This window comes from Perognathus longimembris, chromosome 10 (assembly GCF_023159225.1).
Source record: "Perognathus longimembris pacificus isolate PPM17 chromosome 10, ASM2315922v1, whole genome shotgun sequence".
Taxonomy (NCBI): Eukaryota; Metazoa; Chordata; class Mammalia; order Rodentia; family Heteromyidae; genus Perognathus; species Perognathus longimembris.
Genome location: NC_063170.1, coordinates 36,412,059 through 36,436,432, shown reverse-complemented (window position 1 = coordinate 36,436,432; position 24,374 = coordinate 36,412,059). Strand labels below are relative to the sequence as shown.

Sequence of the window (24,374 nt, the reverse complement as noted above, 5' to 3'; positions counted from 1 at the left end):
TTCTATTTTAAACTCTTCTCATTGTCAGTGATTAGTCTTTTTTAAAAAATATTTTTCAAGCTTTAATAAAGCATATACCAATTCCAAGTGCCAAGCATATTGAGTCCTTTTTTAAAAAGCATTAAAAATAATGAAATAATTTTAAAGGGATCTCAAATCCCCAAAAATCCAGGGAGAGGGATGGCTATTAATAATCAGTAATCCCTTTGAGTAGTGATATTTGACACCCATAGGAAGAAGGGACTACCTGGAATCCCAGCGGCCCACACACGCAGCATCTGTCTTCTGCTTCCTCATTGGTCTTAGAGGTTGTAGGCATGGCCTTGTTTGCTTCTGTTGACCGCTTTGGTCCCAGAACTAGGCACACCAGGTTGCCTAGCTGCTTGCCTTTTGCCCCTCCTGCCTGCTTGCCTTTTCCTTCATTGTTTGCCTCAAGAGTAGGCTGAAAACCAGGCAGGCAGAGCTATTTAGAATAGCACTTGGTTGTTTTTATTTTAAAATTCTTGATTTATAACACTACTTTTAGCATGGTATTGGTGACTCATGCCTAATCCTAGCTACTAGGAGTCTGAGATCTAAGGATTGCAGTTCGAAGCTGACCTGGGCAGGAAAGTCTGTGAGACTCTTCTCTCCAATTAACCACCAAGAAAGCTGGAAGTGGAGCTGTGGCTGAAGTGGAAGAGTGCTAGCCTTGAACTCAAAAGCTCAGGGACAGTACCAGGCCCCGAGTTCAAGCCTCCAGGGCTGTCCAAAACATAAAACAAAACAAAACCCTACTTTTATCACAAACTACTCCAGAGGGGAGGGGAAGTCCCCCTTTGCAAATAGTCAGCTAAAAACTGTAAAGAAAAACAAAACTAACAAATCCCAGGAGTTTGAGTGGCCTGTGGTAAACATATATACAGTTACTTGCCCTCACCAGAGAGGCTGCTGGCCCTGTTGGCAGCAGGAAGGCTGGCTGGGGAGGCCTAGCCTTGGCATCCACAGCCTGACAGGATATGGCCACTGCTGCCTAGTAGGGGAACTATGATCTGCCCTAGGACACCCTCTCGGGGAGGGGGGGGGGTAATTTAAAGCAGTTGCTCTTCTCAAAGGTACTGCACCTTCTGTGTCATCACCTTCAGCTTCCATGGACCGTGGAGATGAGGAAGAGCATACCATACCTCCACTCAGGTTTGTGGTATTCCAAGTCAAGGTTACTTTTATTTATTTGTTCTATATTTTAATCACAAAAATACTGTAATCACTGTATAGAATTCATATAGGATCATTGCATATAAAGTAATCAATTAAACCCTTTCTTCCTTCTCCTTGGAAGGAACTAGACTGAGCTCTGGGCTGCTCTTAGGCATTGTTGTCTGCACATAAGAACACAAGATTTGGGGCTTACACAGCGTGCCAACCTGTATTCCCACCATACGCTGTTCTGCACAGGGCTTTTTCCCTGAACTTGTGCCAGGGACACCTTTTCATGTATTCAAAGCAAATTTTGGGCTATTTTCAAGTTGCCATTATAAAAACTGCTGTGTTTGTGCATAGCTCAAGTGGCAGAGCCTAGCAAGCATGAGGCTCTGAATTCAAGACCCAGTATCACCACCAAAAACAAACCAAAAACCTACTGTGATAGATTGTATAGTCTATAACACTTGACCTCTACTTTATAGCAGTGACCAGAGTAATTATTTTGTGCTTAGTCAGGTAATGGTCTGATTAATCTTCCTCAACCATAAAATCTTGATCTCTATGGGTAGGTAGAGGGTGGGTGTTTGCTCTTTCCTGTGGCTGGCCTCAAGCACACCATTTGCACACAATGAGACTCAACGACTTGTTGGATGAAAGGATATGGAATGATAGTATTTGTCAGGTGCTTTCTATGCACCAAGGGCCAAAGGTACATGAATATTCTTATTCCTCACAAATTAGAACCCAAGTTCTATCACAACCTGCCCATTAATCACCATTAACCCCCACGAGTGCATGATCCTGTGTCATCACACTCATATCCTTGTTTGGTGGGGCAGATTAGGAGAGAGGGTTTTGCAGCATTGAGAGTGTGCCTGTTTTGTATTATGTCCATGAATAGTGTGAGCCTCTGTCCCCATGCTCTTGCCAGCTCCAGCATGTACCCTGGTAATTACTCTTGCCATTCTGCCTCCCTTTCCTGGAGCATGTGACTTCTACTCTAGACATTAGCTAGTTTGACATGTTTGTGGAATCCCAGAGTTGCAAGAAGGTAGAGATACTAGAATTATTTTTTCTTGTGACCTGATGGCCATAGATTTGCAGTAGTAGTAATGATTATAATTATGGTTAGCCATGCCTTGCCAAAGCCAAGCAGGCTTCTTGTATTCTCTTATTTTCCATTTTCCTCTTGTTATAACACCCTTATAAAGTTATTCATGTTCTAAGATATAAACAATATATGAAAACACATATAAAACCATATGTATATATTTAGTATGTATATAACATACTAAATTACATTATGCATGGGTGTTAGATTCCATGAACAATCAACTGACAGTTTACAAAATGATTTTCAGGAAGGTGAAACATGTCTTGACTTAGGGGGTAGAATCTAAAAGGAGAGGAGTGGACGAATGGAGAGAGGAATGGTGGGTAAATACAGTTATAATAATGTACACACCTGAAGATGGAACTAGGAAACTTGAGATAGGTATGGTTGGGCCAGATGTGGAAAGAGGATGATATAAGGAATAACAATTGATCAAGATGCACTATGCACATAAATAGACATGTATAAATGTTTGAAGATAATAATTAATATAAAAATTGCATGTTATAAAATTATATATTATTTTACTAACTGCCTGCTATACTTCTATAAGATTTTATGCTCACCTATATTCTTGAGATATATGTTCTTTGGTCACCTTTTACAAAGAAAGCAATTTCATTTAAAACAAAAGAGGAAAGAAATCAAGGTATACTCAAGTCCAAATATTATTAACACCATATAAGAACACTAGGCTTAGTAAAATTAGGTACTATGTCTATGCTCGTCCATCTCATGCAGGGAGGGAATTAGACCTGGTCTGTCAGGAACCACCCACTTTCTTCTTCCTACCCATCCTATACCAGGTAACAGCACTGGTTAGAGTCCCCTGGCTGGTGCCCTGAAGTGTTCTTTCTCTAACAGACACCTTAGTTTGGAAGTCAAACACAGAAAATCTTGTCCAGAGCTGGTTGGTTAGTTGTAGATCTAAAATAGGCTCTTTGGGGGACTGAGCTCATGGCTTCATTATATATGACAAGCTCTTTACCACTGAACTAACACCACCTCTGCCCCTGCCCTTAGCACTATTTTACTTTATTTTGAGACAGGATTTCACTAAGTTTCCCAAACTGGCCCTTGAATCTATAAGCCTTCTGAATCAGTCTCCAGAGTAGTTGGGATTACAGGCATGAGCCATCATACCTTGCCTAGAACAGATTCTTCAAGACAGGTATTTGTGTTGTAGCTATAACAAGTGGCCTCATTCCTGTGGGTCCTGAACTGTAACACAGGAGGAGGATGTTTTCAGGTGTGTATCAGAGGTCAGGGTCCTGTGTAGGACAGCCTTTGGACTTGCGCTAGGAAGGTCTGCACCTGGCCCTGCAGGCCTGACTGCCCCCTTGTTTGAATTGCTCTTGCTGCCCTCTACTGTATGGTAATGAAATTGCCTGTGTTCAACCTGAAGGAGTCACATTGGCTGACTTGCTAAAAGAGGATAAGAAGAAAAGGAAGTTTTGCGGCTTTCGTCAACGCAGGGCTAAAGATCACGGTAAATTATTGAGACTGAACTTTCTCTTCACAAGGCTCTCTGCCCAACATCTCTGATTCCTTGCCCTTGCACATAGGCATTGTGTGAAATGCATGTGCTGTGTGCTGTGTTTGAAAGATGCCTATGTTTTAATTGCTTGGGTTTTTTTTTTTTTTGACATTTGACCATGCCATTTTGTTCTTGTCTAAAAGTGTGTGTTCTTACCAACATGGCTTTGAAGTTTCCTCATTGTTTGAATTGTACCTTGTAAAGAAGCAGCTGAACCAACTTAGAAAAATTCATTTGATTCTGCATGCATATTCTTAGACTGGAAGACCAACTTTTAAAATATGTTTCCTCAAATGATGTTTTTAAATTTAAACTGTTTAAAATTCCAATAATATTATTTGATTGATTTTTTTTCCAGTGCATGTGTTTCAAATGACTATTGAGTCTTCTAGTCTCTGTCTCCTTTGTTCAGGACCATGCTGAAACTAGAGTGAAGTTAAAAATAGGCTTGTGGGATGCAAAGATTTTTGGACACTTGCTTTGAAGTGAGAAAAGGCTCCTGTAAGAAACAGTTCAATTTCAAGTTATGTCCTAAATCAGTGTGTACCAGATCCTCATTACCACCCCTGGGCCAAGCAGTCAGAACTGTTACCAGGCAGGCTCCCTGTTCATCTCTGCCCAGATCACTGCTGTGGTTGGACAGAAGGACAGAGCTTTGTCTAGTTACATGATGGCAACCTAGGGCTGCCATCAAGATGGGCCTTGGTTAGGAACAGAAAAAACATTTGAGAAGATTTAGACTGAAGAGGCACAAAGTTAGCTACTAGGAAACATGTTGCACTATTTTTTTTTCTGCAGTGATTAGTGCCACCTGAGAGAATGCTGAGCTCAGAGGTTAAAGGGTGGTCTGACTGAGAGCTGTGTTGGTACCCAGAAGGCCTAAAGAAGGAAGGGCCTGGCAAGACTTTCTGATGGTCTGATGGAAGGCACTTCTCATGCTATAGCCCTGATGGGAGGATGATAGGGAGCCTGATTGGATGATGACTTAGGAGTCAGCATCCATCATGACTTAGGGGCAGTGACTGGGCTGATGGGAGCTTTAGTGTTTGCAGAAGGGTGTACATAGGAGGCTGCCTTGGGTGTCATTTCTGAAGGCCTCTGCAAGTAATATATGCTTCAACTAAGCAGGAGATGCTTGCCGGGCTTAGCTCTACCTCCATTCGTGTGGAGGTCCTGGGCCTGTCCGCCCCTTCCGTGTGGTCCTCTGTCGCCCTCAACGCATCCCCTGGCCAGTAGGGATTAACTGTGGGAACAAAGGCCACGTGCAGCCTCGGTCAGTGTGTGGTTGTGGGACGCCCTGCCCCCTTCTCCATACTTCCCGAGGAAGACACAGGTGAGTGGTGTCCTGGAGAACCCTCAAGGGGTGTTCTGGTTTAATAAGGGGGAGGGCAAATACACTTATACCAGCAGTGATACGTGAAGGAGAGGGACTGGCCAGGTGCCAATGATAGGCTAACGAGCGTATCCATCACGGTGATGTCACAGAACTTCCCGCAGAGGCGGAGACCTCTTGGCTCAGCCGGCGCCATCCTGACACACATGCTCTGTGCTCTCCACGGCTTCTCTTCCGGTTTAACCCAGAAGGAGGTAGAGTAGCTAGAGCCACCCCAGGTCTTAAAGGCATAGCCGTCCCCTACATCTCCCTCTCTTTTGTTTTTTAAATAAGCAGGGGATGCTGTAAACATATGGCATATGTAGGCATAAGGCAAATGTTGACATAAGATACATATGGGGCCTCTTCCACAAAAGGAAGGGGTAGGTGAAGTGGCCATCCATTTGGCTCAGTCCAGAGAAGTTGTAGTCCTTAGCCAGTTTCCACGCCACTCAGGATAAATGCAGACATCATTCCTCTTTTGGCGGTGAGGTAGAAGTGGGTTTAAGTTCTGGCTACTCTGGTACTTCACAGTAGCTGATAACTTAACACATGTAGTTAGTAAAATATTTTTTTCATAAACATTGAGGCAAAGTACTATCCTTTCTTTCTTTTCTTTTTCTTTTTTTTTTTTTTTGCCAGTCCTGGGGCTTGGACTCAGGGCCTGAGCACTGTCCCTGGCTTCTTTTTACTCAAGGCTAGCACTCTGCCACTTGAGCCACAGCGCCACTTCTGGCCATTTTCTGTATATGTGGTGCTGGGGAATCGAACCCAGGGCCTCATGTATGTGAGGCAGGCACTCTTGCCACTAGGCCATATCCCCAGCCCCCCCTCTTTTGTTTTTTAAAATTATGACACAGGAGGGTACCAGGCTGGGAGTATGGGCGAAGGTCATTTCTTCTGGAACTACTTCCTGCTGAAAGGGGGCGAAGTAGTCAAGGGCCCCTGATTTGCCATATGGCCTGGTACCATCCAGTGTGGCTGGCAAAAGTTCTTATCGTTACCACGAGAATGGTCAATAGGGCCAATATAGTATCATGGTCTCCTCTGGCCACCCTGTAGCTTGGCATAGCAGTGTAAAAAGATGATGGCCTTGAACCGCAAGTTCCCAGGTGGTGACCTCAGTGAGAGATGTTATTCTGTTAAAAGAGACTTTTGAAAAGATCAAGCAAAAGACTGAGAAGTTCTCAGAGCTAGTTAACATGAATGACATAAAACATACCCTGGCATAAGCCAGAAAAGTTCCATTTGGAGCATAAACCCAATTGTAAAATGAACAGGTATTATTTCTCTTGATTTCCCGGCTCTGATTAGTTGTGAAAGGGCGAGACAAGGCAACTTTGTTGAGGATGTGACACCATTTTCCTCTCACTCCTCTCCATATCCCTGTTTTCCTGGACTGGCTGAGTCCCAGGAGTTCCGGCGCTTGTTGCTGGGATGGCATGCTCCCATCCGCATTTACGGGGTTTGAACTCAGGGCCTGAGCACTGTCCCTGAGTACTTCTGCTCATGGCTAGTGCTCTACCACTTGAGCCACGGTGCCGCTTTCAGCATTTTGCTGGTTCTCTTGAGCCAACTTTCAGTCTGGCTCTTTGCTGGTTAATTGGGAGATGGAGTTTTAGAGAGATTTTCTTTTGTCCGTGCTGGCTTTGAACTGTATTCCGAGGAGTTTTAGTCAAAAGCCCTTTTTATATTCAATTAGCAACGAGGAAAGCAATAGAAATATCCCATCTGTAATTGGTTGAGAACTGACCAAAAACCACTTGTCAAGGTTTTTGTTGTAACACTTAGAGAACATGAGATCTATGTGCCATCAATCTGAATCATACCATTTGATCTTACCGGCAGGTGGAAAAGAGCACAGATAAATGACAATCGAGGGCAAAGGGTTAAAACAGTGTGGAAGTCTCTGCTTTAGCAATGGCTGTGTCTTCCCTCCCAAATTGGCAGGCCTTATGCCATGTGTGATGGAGTCAGGCAGGAGAGATCTGGGCAAGGCTGCAGTGGCATCTCTTGGAACCCCCTGGATAGGCTGTCACCTCCTGCTGGATTGCCTGTAAAATTCTGCACAGACTGGTTAAAGACATGAAAATCCCCCAGCATTTTCTGGTTGGTTGCTCTGAGTATTCCCTGGCTTTTGTAGGCTGATGCCCTTTTGGTTTAAGCAGGGTGATGACTTTAAGAGATTTTTCTAGTCACTCCAACAGCTATGGTACCTTTGACTTGGCAAAATGTTGGCACTCCATCTAGGAATGTAATTTAAGCTTTTGTCCCAGCCTTATTTGCATCCGAAAGACTCTGAACTCAAATGACAGTTTTTTTTCTTAATGCAGGAATCACAATTACAAATTTAGAAACACTTATCTATTTAGCTTTCCAATAAATTAGTGAGAGCCATTAGCTTGCATTGCCATATTTTTTCTACATACAGGGTGAATGAGAATTTACTTTTATCTTTACCAGTTAATTATACATACTTTAAACACTTGCCTGCTTATATGTAACTTAAGATAGGAGTCTCACACAGAATTTAGTATCCGAATCATTAGACTGATATCTGACAATTGTGACAAAAGTACCTTCAACGGTGTTTACCAGAATTTAAACACAAGGGATTTGGCCTCAGCACCTTGCCTTTTCAATATCTCCACATTGTAAGAGTAGCACAGGAAACAAATCACATCAGACAAGCAAATGTTTTTAACCATCAAGAAAAACTCCTCCAATTTCTAGTATCTTTGAATTGGTAATTTTAGGAAATCCAACCATTGCAGCATCAGAACAATTTGTTTGCCTTATTAATATCACCAAATACTCCATTTTAGTTGGAAACCTGGGACTTTCTCTTGTTTTGACTCCACCTGTAAGCTGTAAATTTAACACAGAGCAAACGACAGGAAAGCCTGCAGGGCCCCAGTGGGGGGCTTTCTCACAGACCATCGGCCGGCAGCAGGCAGACCGCTAGTCCCACCCAGCTGCTGTGAAGTCGGCAGAGGTCTGCCAGCCACTGAATCCCCACCCAGCCTCAAGGAATTTGGCACCTGAGGCTGTTGTTAGAATCCATTTTATCTGTTAACCAAGATTAGAATTTAGCCCACAACATCAGAGCTTAACGAATCTCCAACTAGCGAACATTGACAAAAACCGAGAACCCTTTTGTCTCCTTTAAAGCAGATTAGCCAGCCTTAGATGGTAGGTAGGTGAGCCTGGTAACTTCCCAGGCCTCAGAGACAGGGGGGGAGGGAGCCAGCGCAAAGGCAGTTTCAGCCCCAAAAATCCCGTGCTCCAGGGCACCATTGCCACCTCTGCGCCCGCCATGTCCCAAACATTGCTGGGGCTATGACCCCTGCGGCACCTGCTGCGGAACTTGCGCAACCCACACCGGGCCCAAGCACACAGCCGCCGCTGCTCGTGAATCGGGACCTAGAAGTCCCCGGCGGGGGGCCCTAGCCCAGATGGCAGTAACCGCCTCATGCACGCCCTCTGCGCTCCTCTTCCCTCCTCCGCGCCCCTCTGCTGTGCAGCCGCCATGGCGGGTTTCCCGCAGGACATGCAAAGCCACGCGGTCTGCCCCACCCGGTGCCGGGAGACGCGCAAAGCTGCGCACCCAGGGCTCACATGCGCACCCATCCCCGAGGGCCACAGAAATCCCCCGTCCCTTGGCCCGAATGTCCCAAAAGTCCAATCCAGTCCCTTGGAACACAGATCGATTCTGCCCCACCACCTTAGCTGCCCGATGGAGGAACCAGCACGCTCCGGAGAATCCACTCCCGTTTCCCGAGGGCTACCGATAGCTCCGGACTTTGTTTCCTGTGGGCTTCCCGCCCCGCCCTACGTCTGGGCCGCCATTTGCGGGGCTTAGCTCTACCTCTGTCCACGTGGAGGTCCTGGGCCTGTCCGCCCCTTCCGTGTGGTCCTCTATCGCCCTCAACGCATCCCCTGGCCAGTAGGGATTAACTGCGGGAGCGAAGGCCACATGCAGCCTTGGTCAGCATGTGGTCGCGGGACACCCTGCCCCCTTCCCCATACTTCCTGAGGAAGACATGGCTAGTGGTGTCCCGGAGAACCCTCAAGAGGTGTTCTGGTTTAATAAGGGGGAGGGCAAATACACTTATACCAGCAGTGATACGTGAAGGAGAGGGACTGGCCAGGTGCCAATGATAGGCTAACGAGTGTGTCCATCATGGTGATATCACGGAACTTCCCGCAGAGGCGGAAACCTCTTGGCTCCGCCTCTGGCCCAGCCAGCGCCATCCTGACACACGTGCTCTCCACAGCTTCTCTTCGGTTTAACCTGGAAGGCGGTGGGAGTGGCTAGAGCCACCCCAGGTCTTAAAGGCATAGCCGTCCCCTACAGATGCTGTCACAGAATAAGAAAAAAATGTCTATGATAGCCCTTGTTAGCAAAAGTGAAGTGAGTGTTTTCTGTCTGCAGAAGAGAGAAAGCTCCATCTTAGGTCCCCTTCCCAAATAAGGGTATGCATTCTATGACTTGATGAAGACACTTATGGATCTTCATAAGTTTTTTTGAGCTGTGTAGGGAGCAGAAGTGGCCAAGTATTTTCAACAAATTAACTTCACTTTACATGGGGAATGGTCTCATATTGCCTGGATTTTCTAGGGATTGATGCCAAGGAAGGACCCTGACTCTGTTGGCATCAGTGGGCAGGGGCCCCTGTGTCAAAGCTGTGCTGCTCTTAGTCACACACAAAGAGTTGTCAGTCGGGGCACAATGATTGCTTTAGACACGGAAACGTTGGTCTGGCCTTGACCTACATTCTCCAAGAAGAATCTGGCTGCCTTATAACAATGAGAATCCTTCCCCCTGTGCAGGCTAAGTATGTCAGCTCTAGAATTGTGTAAATGCCTTTGGGAAATGCTTGGGCCTTTTGGGTTTAGCATAGTGGTTCTGTTCATGTTTGTCATGAAAATAAGATGGAAACACAAGATTTTGGTATCAGATATCCTGGCCCCCGCCCAGGAAGGTAGTCCTAGTTATTCCACTACTCAATTATTCAACTTAAAACTCTCCCCCTCCTTTGAAGCTCGTGGACCATGAAAGAAATGCTAAAAGAAACCCCATGCATGAGAGATTTGTTCTGAGGAGAACAGACGAGAGTGTGAGGCCCAGAGACTCAGGTTGTCTGTAGTGATGCTGTGATTTTAGAAGGCAGCAGGCTCAGTTTGGCATATCATGAGCCTTCTCTTTGGGCTTCTGTGGCTCTGAGGACCAAGGTCTCCTGGGCTGGCTACAGCCTGGACATCCCTTCATTCTCTGACATGTTCTGTTCCTTGGGGCAGTTAGCCTGAAGAGAACAAGGGATCAGTCCTGCAGGGCAGATTGCAGCACTCCTGACTACCTTCCTGAGAGTGATGGGCAGTGGCTACCATGCATTTCTTAGCCCCTTGCCTACTTGTGGAGCTTGAAGAATATAAAGGAGTCTTGTCAGTTGCTGGTAGTAAAACCAGACAATTCCTTTTCTTGCCATTATAACAGGTGAGAGGTTAATGAGATGATGCTTAGAGATGATGCTATTCCACAGCAGCTTTTACAGAGCAGGTAACTAAGCACAGGTAGAACAAACATTGTCTCCATGTTACCTAATAACATGCAGCAAGCTTTCCTGATGTCTCTTCTAGTCTTTGACCTCATTAGCCTCCATCACTCAAGGAAGTGGTGTGCCTGTTAATGGTAAACATCCTTTTGAGCCTACTTGCTTGAAGGTATACAGATTCATGTACATGTGTGTCTGTGCGTGTGCACACATGCGCACCTCTGATTCCAGGTAGATTGTCCTGACAGTGAAAATGAGTGAAGAAATCACTGCTCCTTGGTGAAAGTGCTGGTTGTGGTGCTGGATTACATTGCACATCCAGGTGCACTGCCAGATTGTAAAGAGAAACATGTGACTAACAGTCATGCCTCAAAGGCCTTGGGAACTCATCCTTAGCCCAGGATCTCCCTACCCATAGCAGCACTAAGGAGTCTCAGCACACCTACATTACAAGCCCGAGGGCCTTCCCTGGAGCTCTCCTTTGAGATTCCAGGGCCTAGAATAGATGGCAGTGCACAGCCCGTGAGCTACTCCAAATTGTTAGTGGACAAATTGCAATTCAAGTTAGCATCCCATGACAGATGAGGGGCTTGTCCTAATGCCTGATTTCTCTTCAATGCACTGAAAATAGTTTTTAAATGTATATAAGGAAAGAAACTGCCATAACAAAGCCCCCATCTTCCAGAATGTGTCAGGGAGAGGATTTAGAACTTCTCCCCATACAGATGGCTGTGAAGTATTTCTGCAGGAGGGACTGGAACCTGAAAGTAACATAGGGGATATGAGGGGTTAACCTGCAAGACACTTGTCAACAGTTAACACCAAGTCCCTCCTAGAGGGGACAGACCCTGCATGGAGCAACCAAGATACCATGGCAGTGGAGAAGGGCTTTTGGTCTAGATAATTACCTGTGGGTTTATTTAGGTGGATTTTTGTGACTTTTTTTTTTTACTTTCTTCTTTATGAAGTTCTAGTCGCCACCAGTGCAGGTTGATCTTTGTACTGTCTCCAGTTTGCTGGTTGGAGCTGCTGGATGTGGTCTGTTTATTTGCTATGTCCTAGGGGTTAACAAAGGTCAGCAAAAACATGTAGACAGTTAATAGATTTGGTTGGCTTTGGACCTCTGATTTGTGGAGCTTTAGGTATCTATCAGCAACACCTATACCAATATATTTATGTGTATACCAAAAACATGGGGATGCCACACTGAGAAATAAGCACCCACTGGGAATCAGTAGAGCTTTCTCTTCTGTGAGCTTTGTATCCCAAGGCAAGCCGGCCAGCTCTCATCTGTAAAATCTGAGTTTGTTAATGTGCTTTCTCTTCTAGCACTACCAGTTTATGATGCTTGTGTCCAGATTTTTTTTTTTTTTTTTTTTTTGCCAGTCCTGGGTCTTGGACTCAGGGCCTGAGCACTGTCCCTGGCTTGTTTTTGCTCAAGGCTAGCACTCTGCCACTTGAGCCACAGCGCCACTTCTGGCCTTTTTCTGTGTATGTGGTGCTGGTAAATTGAACCCAGGGCTTCATGTATACGAGGCAAGCACTCTTGCCACTAGGCCATATTCCCAGCCCTGTGTCCAGATTTTTAAAAATACATATGAAGTTCAACTGTGGTTAAGTGAAGCAAGACTTATATCAGTTGATTAACAATAAAAAAATGAATGTCTAACACAGTTGAAGGGTAAAATATCTTAATGTTCAAACAAGGTCTTTGGTTCTACTCACTGGGCCTGCTGGAAAAGTAACTGCTCTTTCTCCTATGTTGAGGGATGTGGGGGAATCACAGGTCATAAGGCTGCCGGGATCACTGTTGGAGCGGGCAACAATCTCGGGCTTCCACCCAGATGAGTGTCTGTCTCCAGAACTAAATGAGGTGGCCCAATTCTAGCAAGTCACTGTCCTTGTCCTCTCCCCAGCCCTGGCAACATTCTGGAAAAGATTTATTTATTATGTGCCAGTGGCTCAGTAGGTGTCAAGTAATTGATGGGAAAGTCACTGCCCCTACAACAGGCCAATTTATACAGTGACTCAGTTTAAGAAAAAAAAAATACAAATGAAGAGTGATGGCCAAAGCTGATTCAGATGTATGGAATCCTGTTCACACTATACACTACTGTTCCATGATTGTAGCGGTCAGGGAAAAGCGACCCTTGACTGGGTCACTTTGCTTGCAAAGAGCTCCAGGTGGGTTTTTCTGAGCTCATTGTCAAAGCTCACACTGGTGTGCCTCACTGATCACCCAGTGCTGGGACCTTGCACTCTGTACCTCATCCCTATTCAGTCCTCCCTACAGCTCATGAGGTAGGGAGGTGCTCCTCACTTATAGAGGAAGTGTAGGCTTGACGAAGTTGAGTCAGAATGAGGGAGGAGCTGACAGTGTTTTTAAAAAGATGCTCATTACCTTGCTTAGGTAACTCTACCCCTTGTTAATCACCTTTACAATGAAGTTGTTGTGTTTTTTTTAAGAAAGAAATATGGGGTCAAACCTGGCCAACCTGGCACTTTTCCACAACACCTGGGAATGGAGTCAGCTGAGAGATCAGGAATGTCCTCCTCTCCTTGGAGCAGTCCAGACTTAGGGCCACACAACCCTCAGCCTCACTCAGTCACTGTCAGAAGAATTGGCTTTTCTTTGTTATCTTTCTCCCCTTCATTTTATTCACAAGTAATTGGCACAGATCCAGAAGTACCAAATGATGTGTCCCCTCCCTTCCATAGACAATGTCATTTATCTGTTTCCATCAGAGTGTTTGGAAAGTGACACTTTAGGAACAAAATACAACCACAGTACTGACATTCGTATGAGCTACAACCCTGAACAGTAAAAGCCACAAAGATCTGGTCTATTCCAAAGCTCCCTATTAAAAATAAAAAAGGAATTCTTTTTCTGTGTGATTAATATTAGGTATTAGAGATACTTAACAGTTAGAGATAGAGGTGGTAATGGAATTGGCATCCCCATTTTGTCCATAGGAAACAAGCCTGGAAAGAGGCAGAATTCTCCCAGAGAGAGTACAGAACCAGAGCTTGTGCTGCCTCCAACTCTGGCTACCTTAGTCACTGCACAAAGAGACCACTCCTGTGGGGATTTGTGGAGGGTCCCCCACTGTGATTTTCTTTGTCCATTCTCTGCAGGAAAGGGGAACACTGTGAGAAGGACCTACAACAATCAGTTTTGTTGACTTCCACAATCTAGGTTTCCTGCTGAAGTCAGAGCATTGAAACGCCCAGAAAACGAAGTTACATAGTAGGGGTGGAGGGAAGATAGGGGAAGAAGTAATAAGAGAGAGTGAATGTGTGTCTTGATAGAGTTTTTTTGTTAGGATTGGATAGTGGATTTTTTTTCTTTCCCTGTCCCTTCCCCACCCCCTACTCCCCAGGGAGTAATGGAAAAGGGTTTGTAGTTAGTTGCTTCAAATTTAAGCAAAAGGCTGTTCTTTGAGTACCAGCAGTATGATAGGAGCCTACACTCCTATTCATATGGCCATGGCTTCTGAAACCTGCATCTAGACAAGGCTGTTAATGTCCCCACTGAGGCAGGACTTGGTTCTTTGTGTGCTCACAAAAGGAAAGGGATCAAGGATCTCCTGTACTCTAAAGAACTTTTGCTTCTCAGACCTCTGAGGGTGGGTTCCAACACTGTTGTCATTGTCCATGTTCTTCTGGCTACCACCTGAGCCAATTGGCATGCATCCTCAGAGAGGACAGCTAGCCCTGGCTGTCTCCCTTGCCAGTCTGGGCTGGGCCTCAGTGTTTGTCACAGAATTTCAGGCACCACTACCATTTTTGCAGACTGGAGATATCTTTACTAAGAGGGGTTACTTGCCCACAGAGGGTTGCTTTCCTGCTGCTACTATAAGATCTCTAATGAACTGCCACTGCAACGCACAATTGTACCAGGAAAACCATGTTTGGGTGGTTCTTCTGTATTTCTGATCTTGTGTGACTGCTTCTCACCCTGAAACAAGCTCAGTCATCTCTTATACACATCAGTGAAATGGGTGTTCTCACAGGTAATGAAAACCTGTGGAGTGTTTCTCCCCTTTCCTCCAGGTGAGTGAGAAAAGACGCCTATGAGCCAAATGGTGGTTCTAGAGGGTCCCTGGGCCTCCAGATGCTGGTGGGTACATCTGTACACTTCCCCACACATTTGCTCAGAATCTTGCCATGGAAAAGGAAGCCCCACTGAGGCCCAGAGACCTCAGTGACATTGAAAACATAGCCAACCTTTCCTAGCACAATTCCTTCCCTTTCCCTTTCTTTAGCTATAAGACAACTTCCTTGGTACTCTAACACTGTCTTCTTTGGAAAGAACTTTGTGCATGGCAACTTCAAACTTGGCAGAACATCAGATGTTGATGACTTAGCTAAAAATGAACAGAGTTCCTGGCTTTAAAAAAAAAATTGTGTGCATGGTAGCTCCATGTATTCCCTTCTCTGTCCTTAATAGCTCTTCTCCTTCAGTGTGGTGCAGCTAATTTGCTTCTGAGATATTAGATTTAGTCATATACTCCCTGGCAACCCTACAGTACCAGCAGCAGTGTACCTGTAGCTGGGGTGTCTGGATGGTTTCCTAGTGTGATCTAGAGGTAGGGGAACAGGCCTGGGCCAGGCCCCTCACACAGTAGCATTCAATGAGGCCCAGAAGCTTCCTTTCTTAGGAAGACTCTGCCCACTAGGAGGTGGACTTCACTCTCTCAGCAGCTTCTAGAAGCAAAGGCTTGCCTGCAATGGGGAAGCTTGACTGTTTGGCACTGCCTGGGTGAGGCATGCCTCTGAGGATGCTTTCTGCCCTCTTCTCTAGCTCCTGAGGGTCTGGCCCATTCCCTGTCCATCCAGTGTCCTCCAGCATGTTCTCTAAAGCCTTGTCTTCTTCCCACAGCTAGCATGCCTACCAGTGAGACAGAATCTGTGAACACCGAGAATGTAAGTGGTGAAGGCGAGGCACAGGGCTGCTGTGGAAGTCTCTGGTGAGTATGTGGAGGCCACTCCCCCCCCCCACCCCCAGTACTTATGTTGTCCTAGAGAAGCTAAGAGTGAGAAGTCACTCCATGTCACAGTGGAGCCCCAGGACTCTGGCCTTAGGTGCAGGGGGCAGGTGGGCCCCTGCCTCCTATACCAGATCCCAGTGTTTCACAAGCCTCTTACTGAGAAGGGAGTTACTCAGGGGCCACTTAACCCAGGCTCCCACTGTGTTCATTAGGTGCTGGTGGAAAAGAAGAGGTGCGGCTAAGACTGGGCCCTCAGGGTGTCGGCGGTGGGGGTAAAAGCCAAATTCTCCTTCCAGTCTGGTTTGGTATTTGTGCTTTGGAGGAGGAGCTTGAATGGCAGAGTTGCTTTCCTTTACCCGTTGGACCTCCCCAACCCCATGTCTTGTGGCTGGATGCAGAGGTGCTGTCTTCTTCTGCTCATGGCAACCTTATTTTGGAGCCCTGCACCGCTCTGTCCTAACCATGAAGGACGCCATCCCATTAACACCACTGGCTTTTTTTTAGATGATTTGGGCTGCCTCGTGGGGAGCTGGGGGAAGGCGTGGCAGGCGTGTGCTGAGAACCACTTGCTTTGGGAAGCCCTGTGCTGTTTGGTTTGCTTTCTGCCAGTATCCTTCGTCTTATCCTTATAAATTACAAGTGTCATTTTTAAGAGAGCGCAATTGTTGATAGAGTTTTATTAAAATGATGTGTTATGACAGAGTATACAACAGTTTATGAAGTGATTTTTGCCTCTTCTGCTCTGTCTATCCTGCAACATCATGAAGTAAGCAGAGAATGAGTCTGTCTTCGCCCCATTTTACAGATGAGAACACAGAGGCTCAAAGGCATGCTGTTTGCTATAACTTGCTAATGACTAGGAGAGCCAGGATCCCTGGTCAAATGCTCCTTTTCTAACAGTAACAGCAATGCTGCTGTTGATGAATTGGGTGGCTGGGTTGCACGCAGGAGAGGCCCTGCTGGCTACAGTTTGGGGTGGCAAGAGAAGAACCCCTAGCATTGGTGCTGTTGCCAGGGTGCTCTGGGAATGTAGCTGAGAATCTTCTCTTGCCTAGGCCCTCAGCCTGGCAAGGGCAGCACCTCGGTGTCTGCTCTTCCCTGAACCCTAGTGGCCTGCTGCGGCCGCTGGGGTGCTGAGCCCAGGCTCCTGTGCATGGCTCTCACCACAGCTCTGCAGAAGTGACAGGCAGCTTTGCTCAAGCCTCCAAATCAGAATCGTAACTTTTTTTTTCTTTTCTTCCAGTCAAGCCATCTCAAAATCAAAACTCAGGTTGGTATCTTCTATTTTTTTTTTCAGCTTACATGTGGGATTTTATGTTTTAAATTATATCTTCTACATAGAACTGTTTCTCTAGACTTCAGTTTTACTTGATGGATTATAACATTGATACTGAGTATAGTCAGTCCATCAGGTGCTATAATCCTGCCTTAGGGAGGCAACAGTAGGATCAGCTGCTTCAATCCAACAGGACAGAATAATGAACAATAATTTGCCTCCTGATCAACCTTTCAGTCATTTCTATAACATACATCTTGTCACGCCCCAAAAATGAAGTTTTCTGCAGAAGAGGGTTCTGATAATATGCAGTGCAGATTACATCTTCAGCTGGTAAAGCTTATTGAGCCATGTGCCTTGTTTGGTGTACTTTTTGATACATTTGATTTTTCAATTAGAAACATTTCCCTGCTAAATACAGACAATGGTACTAAATACAAATTTAAAAGCTAAGAATTTTAAAGGGAAAGAAAATCTTGTGACCTTGGTTTAGGCAAAGTTTTCTTAAGATACATTGCCCAATTCATGATGCATGACACAAAAATTTGATAAACTGGTCACCATCAATATGAACAATTTTGTTTTTATTTAATTATAAAATAAAAGATAAGCTATAGACATGGATAAAATATTTTCAGACTATATGGTATCATATATATATATGTGTGTGTGTGAGTATAAGGATAATAACAATAAATTGTCAGTAACAGAACAAAGTACAAGAGGTTTTAACAGGATTGTCACCAAAAGGAAGACATGGGTGTAAGTAAGCATGTGAAATAACCATCCTTCATTATGAAAATGCAAAATCACATAATTAGACACCACTGTATATCTATCAACGTAGATCAGATTTGAGTATCTGACAATGACAAGTTCTGATAAGGCTGCTGGTTAATGGGTGTTTTTATGCAGAGCTAGTGGACATGTTAAACGACACAGCTATTTTGAAAAACCAATTTAGTTGTTCCTATAAATTTTAAACGTTAGTTACCATATGGCCTAGCAATCCCATCCTTAGGTATTTATGTAAGCGAAAAGAAGATATATGCCCCACACTAAAAATGTTACATAAATGTTTACAGCAGGTTTGTTTTTTTCATATGTACTCAAAATGGGAAGCAACCCAAATGTCCATCAAATGATGAATGGGTAGAACAACTGTAGTTTCTCCATATGGTGGAGTACTACTTAGCAACAAGAAGAAAACTGCTTACATGAGTAACAACATGGATAAATTTCAAAAGTATTACAGTATTTCAGAGCAAATAAATAGAGAGAAAACAGACCAGTAGTCACCAGCTGAAGATGAAGGTGGACTGACTGCAAACAGCTGTGAAGGAAGTTTTTTGAGATAGAAATGCTCTGTATTCTGGAGTCTTCAGCTCCCATTTCCTTCATGGGAATTAGGAGATACTTCTCTCCTTTTGTAGTTTTTCCTTTTTAGCATGGTCATACTAAAACAAATCTTTGCTAAATCAGAAAGAAAGGAGGGAGGGAGACAGGAAAAAATGGAAGGAAAGAAGGAAATGTTCTGTTTATATATCTACAAAGAGTAAACTAGATCATATGTAAATTATGTCTCAAACCTAATTTTAAAGAAATTATATGTTTGCAGTTACCAAAAGCCATAGAAATGCCTGTGGAATCTAGTCTTTGCCTCAACATTGACATCCCATGTTCCCTACTTTGTAGCTATGGTAGACTGTTCTCTATTTTCAAAGCTTCACTTTTTAGTTTATTCTCCCTTCAGTGGCCATGCAATCTTTTTTTTTTTTTGCCAGTCCTGGGCCTTGGACTCAGGGCCTGAGCACTGTTCTTGGCTTCTTTTTGCTCAAAGCTAACACTCTACCACTTGAGCCACAGCACCACTTCTGCTTTTTCTATATATGTGGTGCTGAGGAATTGAACCCAGGGCTTCATGTTTGCAAGGCAAGCATTCTGCTGCTAAGCTACATTCTCAGCTCTGGCCATGTAATCTCTAGATGAATTGTCCTTCTAACTGCCTCCAGGAAACTTTTATTTTATTTAGTTCCAGCCCAAATTGCTGCTTTTCAGAAAAACCTTCCTTGACTTTTCAAAAAGCATTTGTGTTAGGGCTAGAGGCATTGCTCAGTGGTAGAACATTTACACTTCAAGTATGAAGTCCTGAGTTCAAACCCCAGTACCACCAAAAAGCATTTGTATCCTCTTCTTCCTTGTCTTTGCACTTAGAATCTGGGGCTAGCACTTTGTCATATTACTTATGACAATCTCATATGCTTTTGGGGGCCAGGGACCCTACTAGCACACCTTCTTCATCTCTTTGTACCTAGCACCAGGCACATAGTCAGTGTTCAGGAATGCTGCTTTCCTGCAAGAACAGGCTTGACTAAACTGGCCACTCAAAGCTCAGTGAGGGGCAAGCTGAGGGTCCTGGAAGTTTGAAAGAGAAAGGCACTAAGGTCTTCTGCATGTGGAAGATACTTGTGCCCGTCACTACAGTGCAAGAGAGACCAAGGCAGGGTCTTTCCAGATCACCTTGCTTGCAGGTGCTGAGTTAAGCATTCCTAGAGTCTTAGAGACCTTGGCCAGTCCTTGGCAGAGCTTTCCTTGCTGGTCCTCATGCTCCTGGCTGCTCTTCCAGTGTACAGCAAGAACAAACACAGAACACACCATGATGGATCCAAGTCTTAGGAAGGAGGTACTACAGCCTTTTCTTTGCTCACTTCCTGGGTTACATTTCTTCTTTTTAAAAAAAAATGTTATTATAAAGGTGATATACAGTGTAAGTGAACTGAACACCAGGGGGGAGGAGGGAAAGGGGGGGAGGGAGGGGGGCCTGAGGGACAAGGCAACAAACAGTACAAGAAATGTATCCAATGCCCAACGTATGATACTGTAACCTCTCTGTACGTCAGTTTGATAATAAAAATTTGAGAAAAAAAAAAAGGTGATATACAGAAGGGTTACAATTACAGGAGTCAGCTCTCCCTCATTCTCTCCCAGTTTTTTCCTTCTGGCTTTCCTTCCCCTAAAATTGTGTAGTTCATTTCCAACATAATGTCTAGTAGGTTTGTTTCACTGTTAAATTGGCTTACCCTTTGCCCCACCATTTCTATGATTCTCCTTCCCTTCCCCAAATCAGACAAACTTATAAGACAAAGGGAACAGAAATCAAAAAACAGTGACAGAAGCTAATAACCAAAGCTAAAAGGAAAGAAAAAAAAGAAGAAAAGAACGACAAACAATATAAAAAACACCCTCTTACTTCCATTTCTTGGAGTTCATTTCAATAAGCATCCTTTTATATGATCTTATGCACATAGCTATTGAGCCCTTAAGATCCTCTCCTAAGAATATCATTCTTTGTTCTCACTTTGTGAATGTTTAGATTGCTGTTAAATTAATCATGCCTAGATATTCTTTTTCTTTTTTTTTTTAACTACACAGCTGAGACAGCCAGGACTGCAACATGGATGCAGCCTGAATTTTCCTCTTGAGTTGAAGCCCTGGAGGAAGTTTCCCCATAGCTCTGTCACTGAGGCAGCGAGGTTGAGAGAGGAAGGACTTAACGATGGGGCTGGCTCTTTACTGAGAGCCAGGATGGTGAGCAGCAGTTCAGAGAGCACTTCACTAGCAAGTGTTTTCCACAAGGACAGGCTGAGGGAGAGAATATTTTTCCTCATTACAAACAGGAGGGGCTAGGGATATGACCTAGTGGTAAAGTGCTCACTTTGGTGAAGTGGTAAAGTGCTCATGTATACACCTTGTATACATGAAACCCTGGGTTTGACTCCTCAACACCACATATATAGAAAAATCCAGAAGTGGCACTGTGGCTCAAGTGGCAGAGTGCTAGCCTTGAGCAAAAAGGAAGCCAAGGACAGTGCTCAGGCCCTGAGTCCAGGCCCCAGGACTGGCAAAAGAAAACAAAACAAAACAAAAATAAACAGGAACTACAAGTGGGTGGAGGACATGCTTTGTGTCTGTTTGCCTGTGTTAGTTTTATTTTTATGAAATATTAGATCTTTCCCTAAAGGTATATTTTGAGCATCACATCACTCATTAGAAAGGGCACCTGATGACTCAACTGCCAAGCTCCAAAAGAACGTCAAAGGTCTGAGAAAGAACCAAAAGACCTTCTTAAAAGAAAAGTATAGTTTGGAAGCACTTTTCTTTTTTTTTTTCGGGTATACTTCCTTTTTTTTTTTTTTAAATTTTTATTGTCAAACTGATGTACAGAGAGGTTACAGTTTCATACATTGGGCATTGGATACATTTCTTGTACTGTTTGTTACCTCCTCCCTCATTCCTCCCTCCCTCCCTCCCCCTTTCCCTTTCCCCCCATGAGTTGTTCAGTTCATTTACACCAAACAGTTTTGCAAGTATTGCTTTTGTAGTCGTTTGTCTTTTTACCCTGTCTCTTGATTTTGGTATTCCCTTTCAGTTTCCTAGTTCTAATACCAGTATACACGGTTTCCAATGTACTCAGATAAGATAGAGAGATAGTGCAACCACAGGAAGGGGGTACAAGATGATCATCAATAATAGAAGCCACAGTTTCACATGGCATGTTGAAAGTAATAACAACAGTGATATAACAATCGTTTCCATAACATGGAGTTCTTATGTGTTCATAAGGTTATAGCTGTTGGGCTCTTGTTATCCTCTGCTTTGACTAGCCTAAACCTGTGCTAATTATTCCCTATAAAGGAGACCATAGAGTATATGTTTCTTTGGGTCTGGCTCATTTCACTTAGTATAATTTTTTCCAAGTCCTTCCATTTCCTTACAAATGGGGCAATGTCATTCTTTCTGATAGAGGCATAAAATTCCATTGTGTATATGTACCACATCTTCCTGATCTTCTACTGAGGGGCATCTGGGTTGGTTCCATATTCTAGCTATGACAAACTGTGCTGTGATGAACATTGTTGTGCTGGTGACTTTCATGTGTTCTTGTTTGTGGTCTTTTGGGTAGATGCCCAAAAGTGGGGCTGCTGGGTCATAGGGGAGCTCTATGTTTAGCCTTCTGAGCAATCTCCACACTGCTTTCCAGAGTGGCTGAACCAGTTTACATTCCCAGCAACAATGAAGTAGGGTTCCCTTTTGGCCACATCCCCTCCAACATTTGTTATTGTTAGTTTTCTTGATATAGGACATTCTTACTGGGGTGAGATTGAATCTCAATGTTGTTTTCTTGTTTTTTTTGCCAGTCCTGGGCCTTGAACTCAGGGCCTGAGCACTGTCCCTGGCTTCCTTTTGCTCAAGGCTAGCACTCTGCCACTTGAGCCACAGCGCCACTTCTGGCTGTTTTCTATATATGTGGTGCTGGGGAATCGAACCCAGGGCTTCATGTATACGAGGCAAGCTCTCTTGCCACTAGGCTATATTCCCAGCCCTCAATGTTGTTTTGATTTGCATTTCTTTTATGGCCAGTGATGTAGAGAAGTCTCTTTTAAGTCTTCAGCCCACTTGTTGAGGGGTCTATTGGTTCTTTGCAGTTTTGTTTTGGAGGAATGTAATTTTTTTAGTTCTGCATATATTTTATATAGGAGGCCTTTGTCCGTTGTATGGCCGGTAAAGATCTTTTCCCAATCTGTGGGTTTTCTGTTTATTTTGCGAGCTATGTCCTTTGCCATGCAGAAGCTCTGCAGTTTGATGCAGTCCCATTTGTCCATCCTTTCTTTGATTTGTAGCATTTCTGGGTTTTTGTTAAGGAAGTTCTGTCCTGTGCCAAGGAGCCCAAGTGTTTCTCCTACTCCTTCCTTTAGTGTTTTCAGGGTATCTGTTTTAATTTTGAGGTCTTTGATCCATTTGGAATTGATATTGGTGCAGGGTGATATATAAGGATCTAGTTTTAGTTTGTCGCATATGTTGAACCTGTTTTGCCAGCACCATTTGCTAAAGAGGTTGTCTTTCTTCCAGACTATTTTTTTAGCTCCTTTATCAAAGATTAAGTTGGCATAGGTCTGTGGGTTCATTTCTGGGTCTTCAATTCTGTTCCATTGGTCTTCAGGCCTGTTCTGGTGCCAATACCAAGCTGTTTTTATTACTATAGCTTTATAATACAGCTTGAAGTTTGGTATTTTAATTCCTCCAGCACTGTTCTTTCTGCTTAGGATTGTTTTTGCTATTCTGGGTCTTTTATTGTTCCATATGAATTTCTGGATTGGGAAGCACTTTTCTGTTGAATGAACTCTGTATGATGATTGAACTGCTCCTTAAGATATGTATATGCTAAGTGCCTCTCTACACCAATACCACAAAGCCTCATACCATAGAGTGGTATATAAACTATACATGTGTGCAGGTGGTTTTTACATCTGCACATTAATCTATAAATATCTAGATTTTTCTAGATGGCAGATTCTGAAGTTATTCATAGTCATAGCAAGGAAACATCTGGCACAATCAAGTCAAGATTATATTTTTAAAGCTGTATGTTAAGAGTGACATAACTTATATTATTATATTATTAAGTCTTTTTATTTCTCTGCCATTTATTCACCTTTCCTTCCTTCCTGACCCCAGTCCAAATCTCTGTTGTTCAGTACAGTTTATCGGACTTTAAGATTCTGTATCTGTCATCCAGGGAGCAATGTTTGCTTATCTTTCAGCCGACGCTGGCGTCGCTGGAACCGATTCAGTCGCAGAAGATGTAGGGCTGCTGTGAAGTCTGTCACATTTTACTGGCTAGTTATTGTCCTGGTGTTTCTCAACACTTTAACCATCTCCTCTGAGCACTACAATCAGCCGGACTGGTTGACGCAAATTCAAGGTACACTTGGAAGCTATTCTCTTTTTTATTCTGAGTTGGTTCCTTGCAGCTGACTGCTGCTTAGTATAATCTGATGGATGTGTAATGAAGTACTGAAACACCTAGTGAGGACTACTTGAAAGATGGTAAAGCCATCCAAATACAGGCCAGCCTTGGAGCAGGGGCACAGCCTGTGTAGTGCGATAAATGGGTTATTGTCTTGACCTTCAGGTAACCTAGGATCTGGAGTGTAGGAGTTGGAAGAACGTTTTTCCTGACCCAATGGGGAGCCTTGTTTTTAACACATGGTATTGGCTCCCCTTCTTGGAATGCTCAGAAATGGAGTGTGTGGAGAGACAGTCTATCATGGGGTTGACAGTTCTGAGTTCACCAAAAGTCCTTCTTACATTTGTTTTCTCTGTCTCTGGAGTTTACATGGCAGTATTTCCTATTGTTTGAAATGACGTTGATGGATCACCACTTCTGCTCTCAGGGTGCCATAAGCTCAAACAGATAGGTTAAGTTTGTATAGATTTTAAAAATACATAATATAATGGTCTAAATGCAGAATCACATGTTTTTAGTGCTGAGAAGTTCCAGAGATT

The 24,374-nt window shown here is 44.0% G+C and overlaps 1 protein-coding gene across 5 annotated transcripts in view; it reads left to right on the top strand.

Moving 5' to 3' along the window:
* Positions 1-24,374, top strand: part of Cacna1d (calcium voltage-gated channel subunit alpha1 D) — a 329,930-nt gene that overhangs the window by 212,014 nt on the left and 93,542 nt on the right. For 4 of the 5 annotated variants that reach the window (XM_048355818.1, XM_048355817.1, XM_048355819.1 and 1 more), the window contains 4 exons: positions 15,643-15,730; positions 15,964-16,023; positions 16,995-17,021; positions 23,630-23,790. In XM_048355818.1, the coding sequence (XP_048211775.1) occupies positions 15,643-15,730; positions 15,964-16,023; positions 16,995-17,021; positions 23,630-23,790 (336 nt within the window). The remainder of the gene's footprint in view (positions 1-15,642; positions 15,731-15,963; positions 16,024-16,994; positions 17,022-23,629; positions 23,791-24,374) is intronic. The other variant, XM_048355821.1, reaches the window with a different exon arrangement.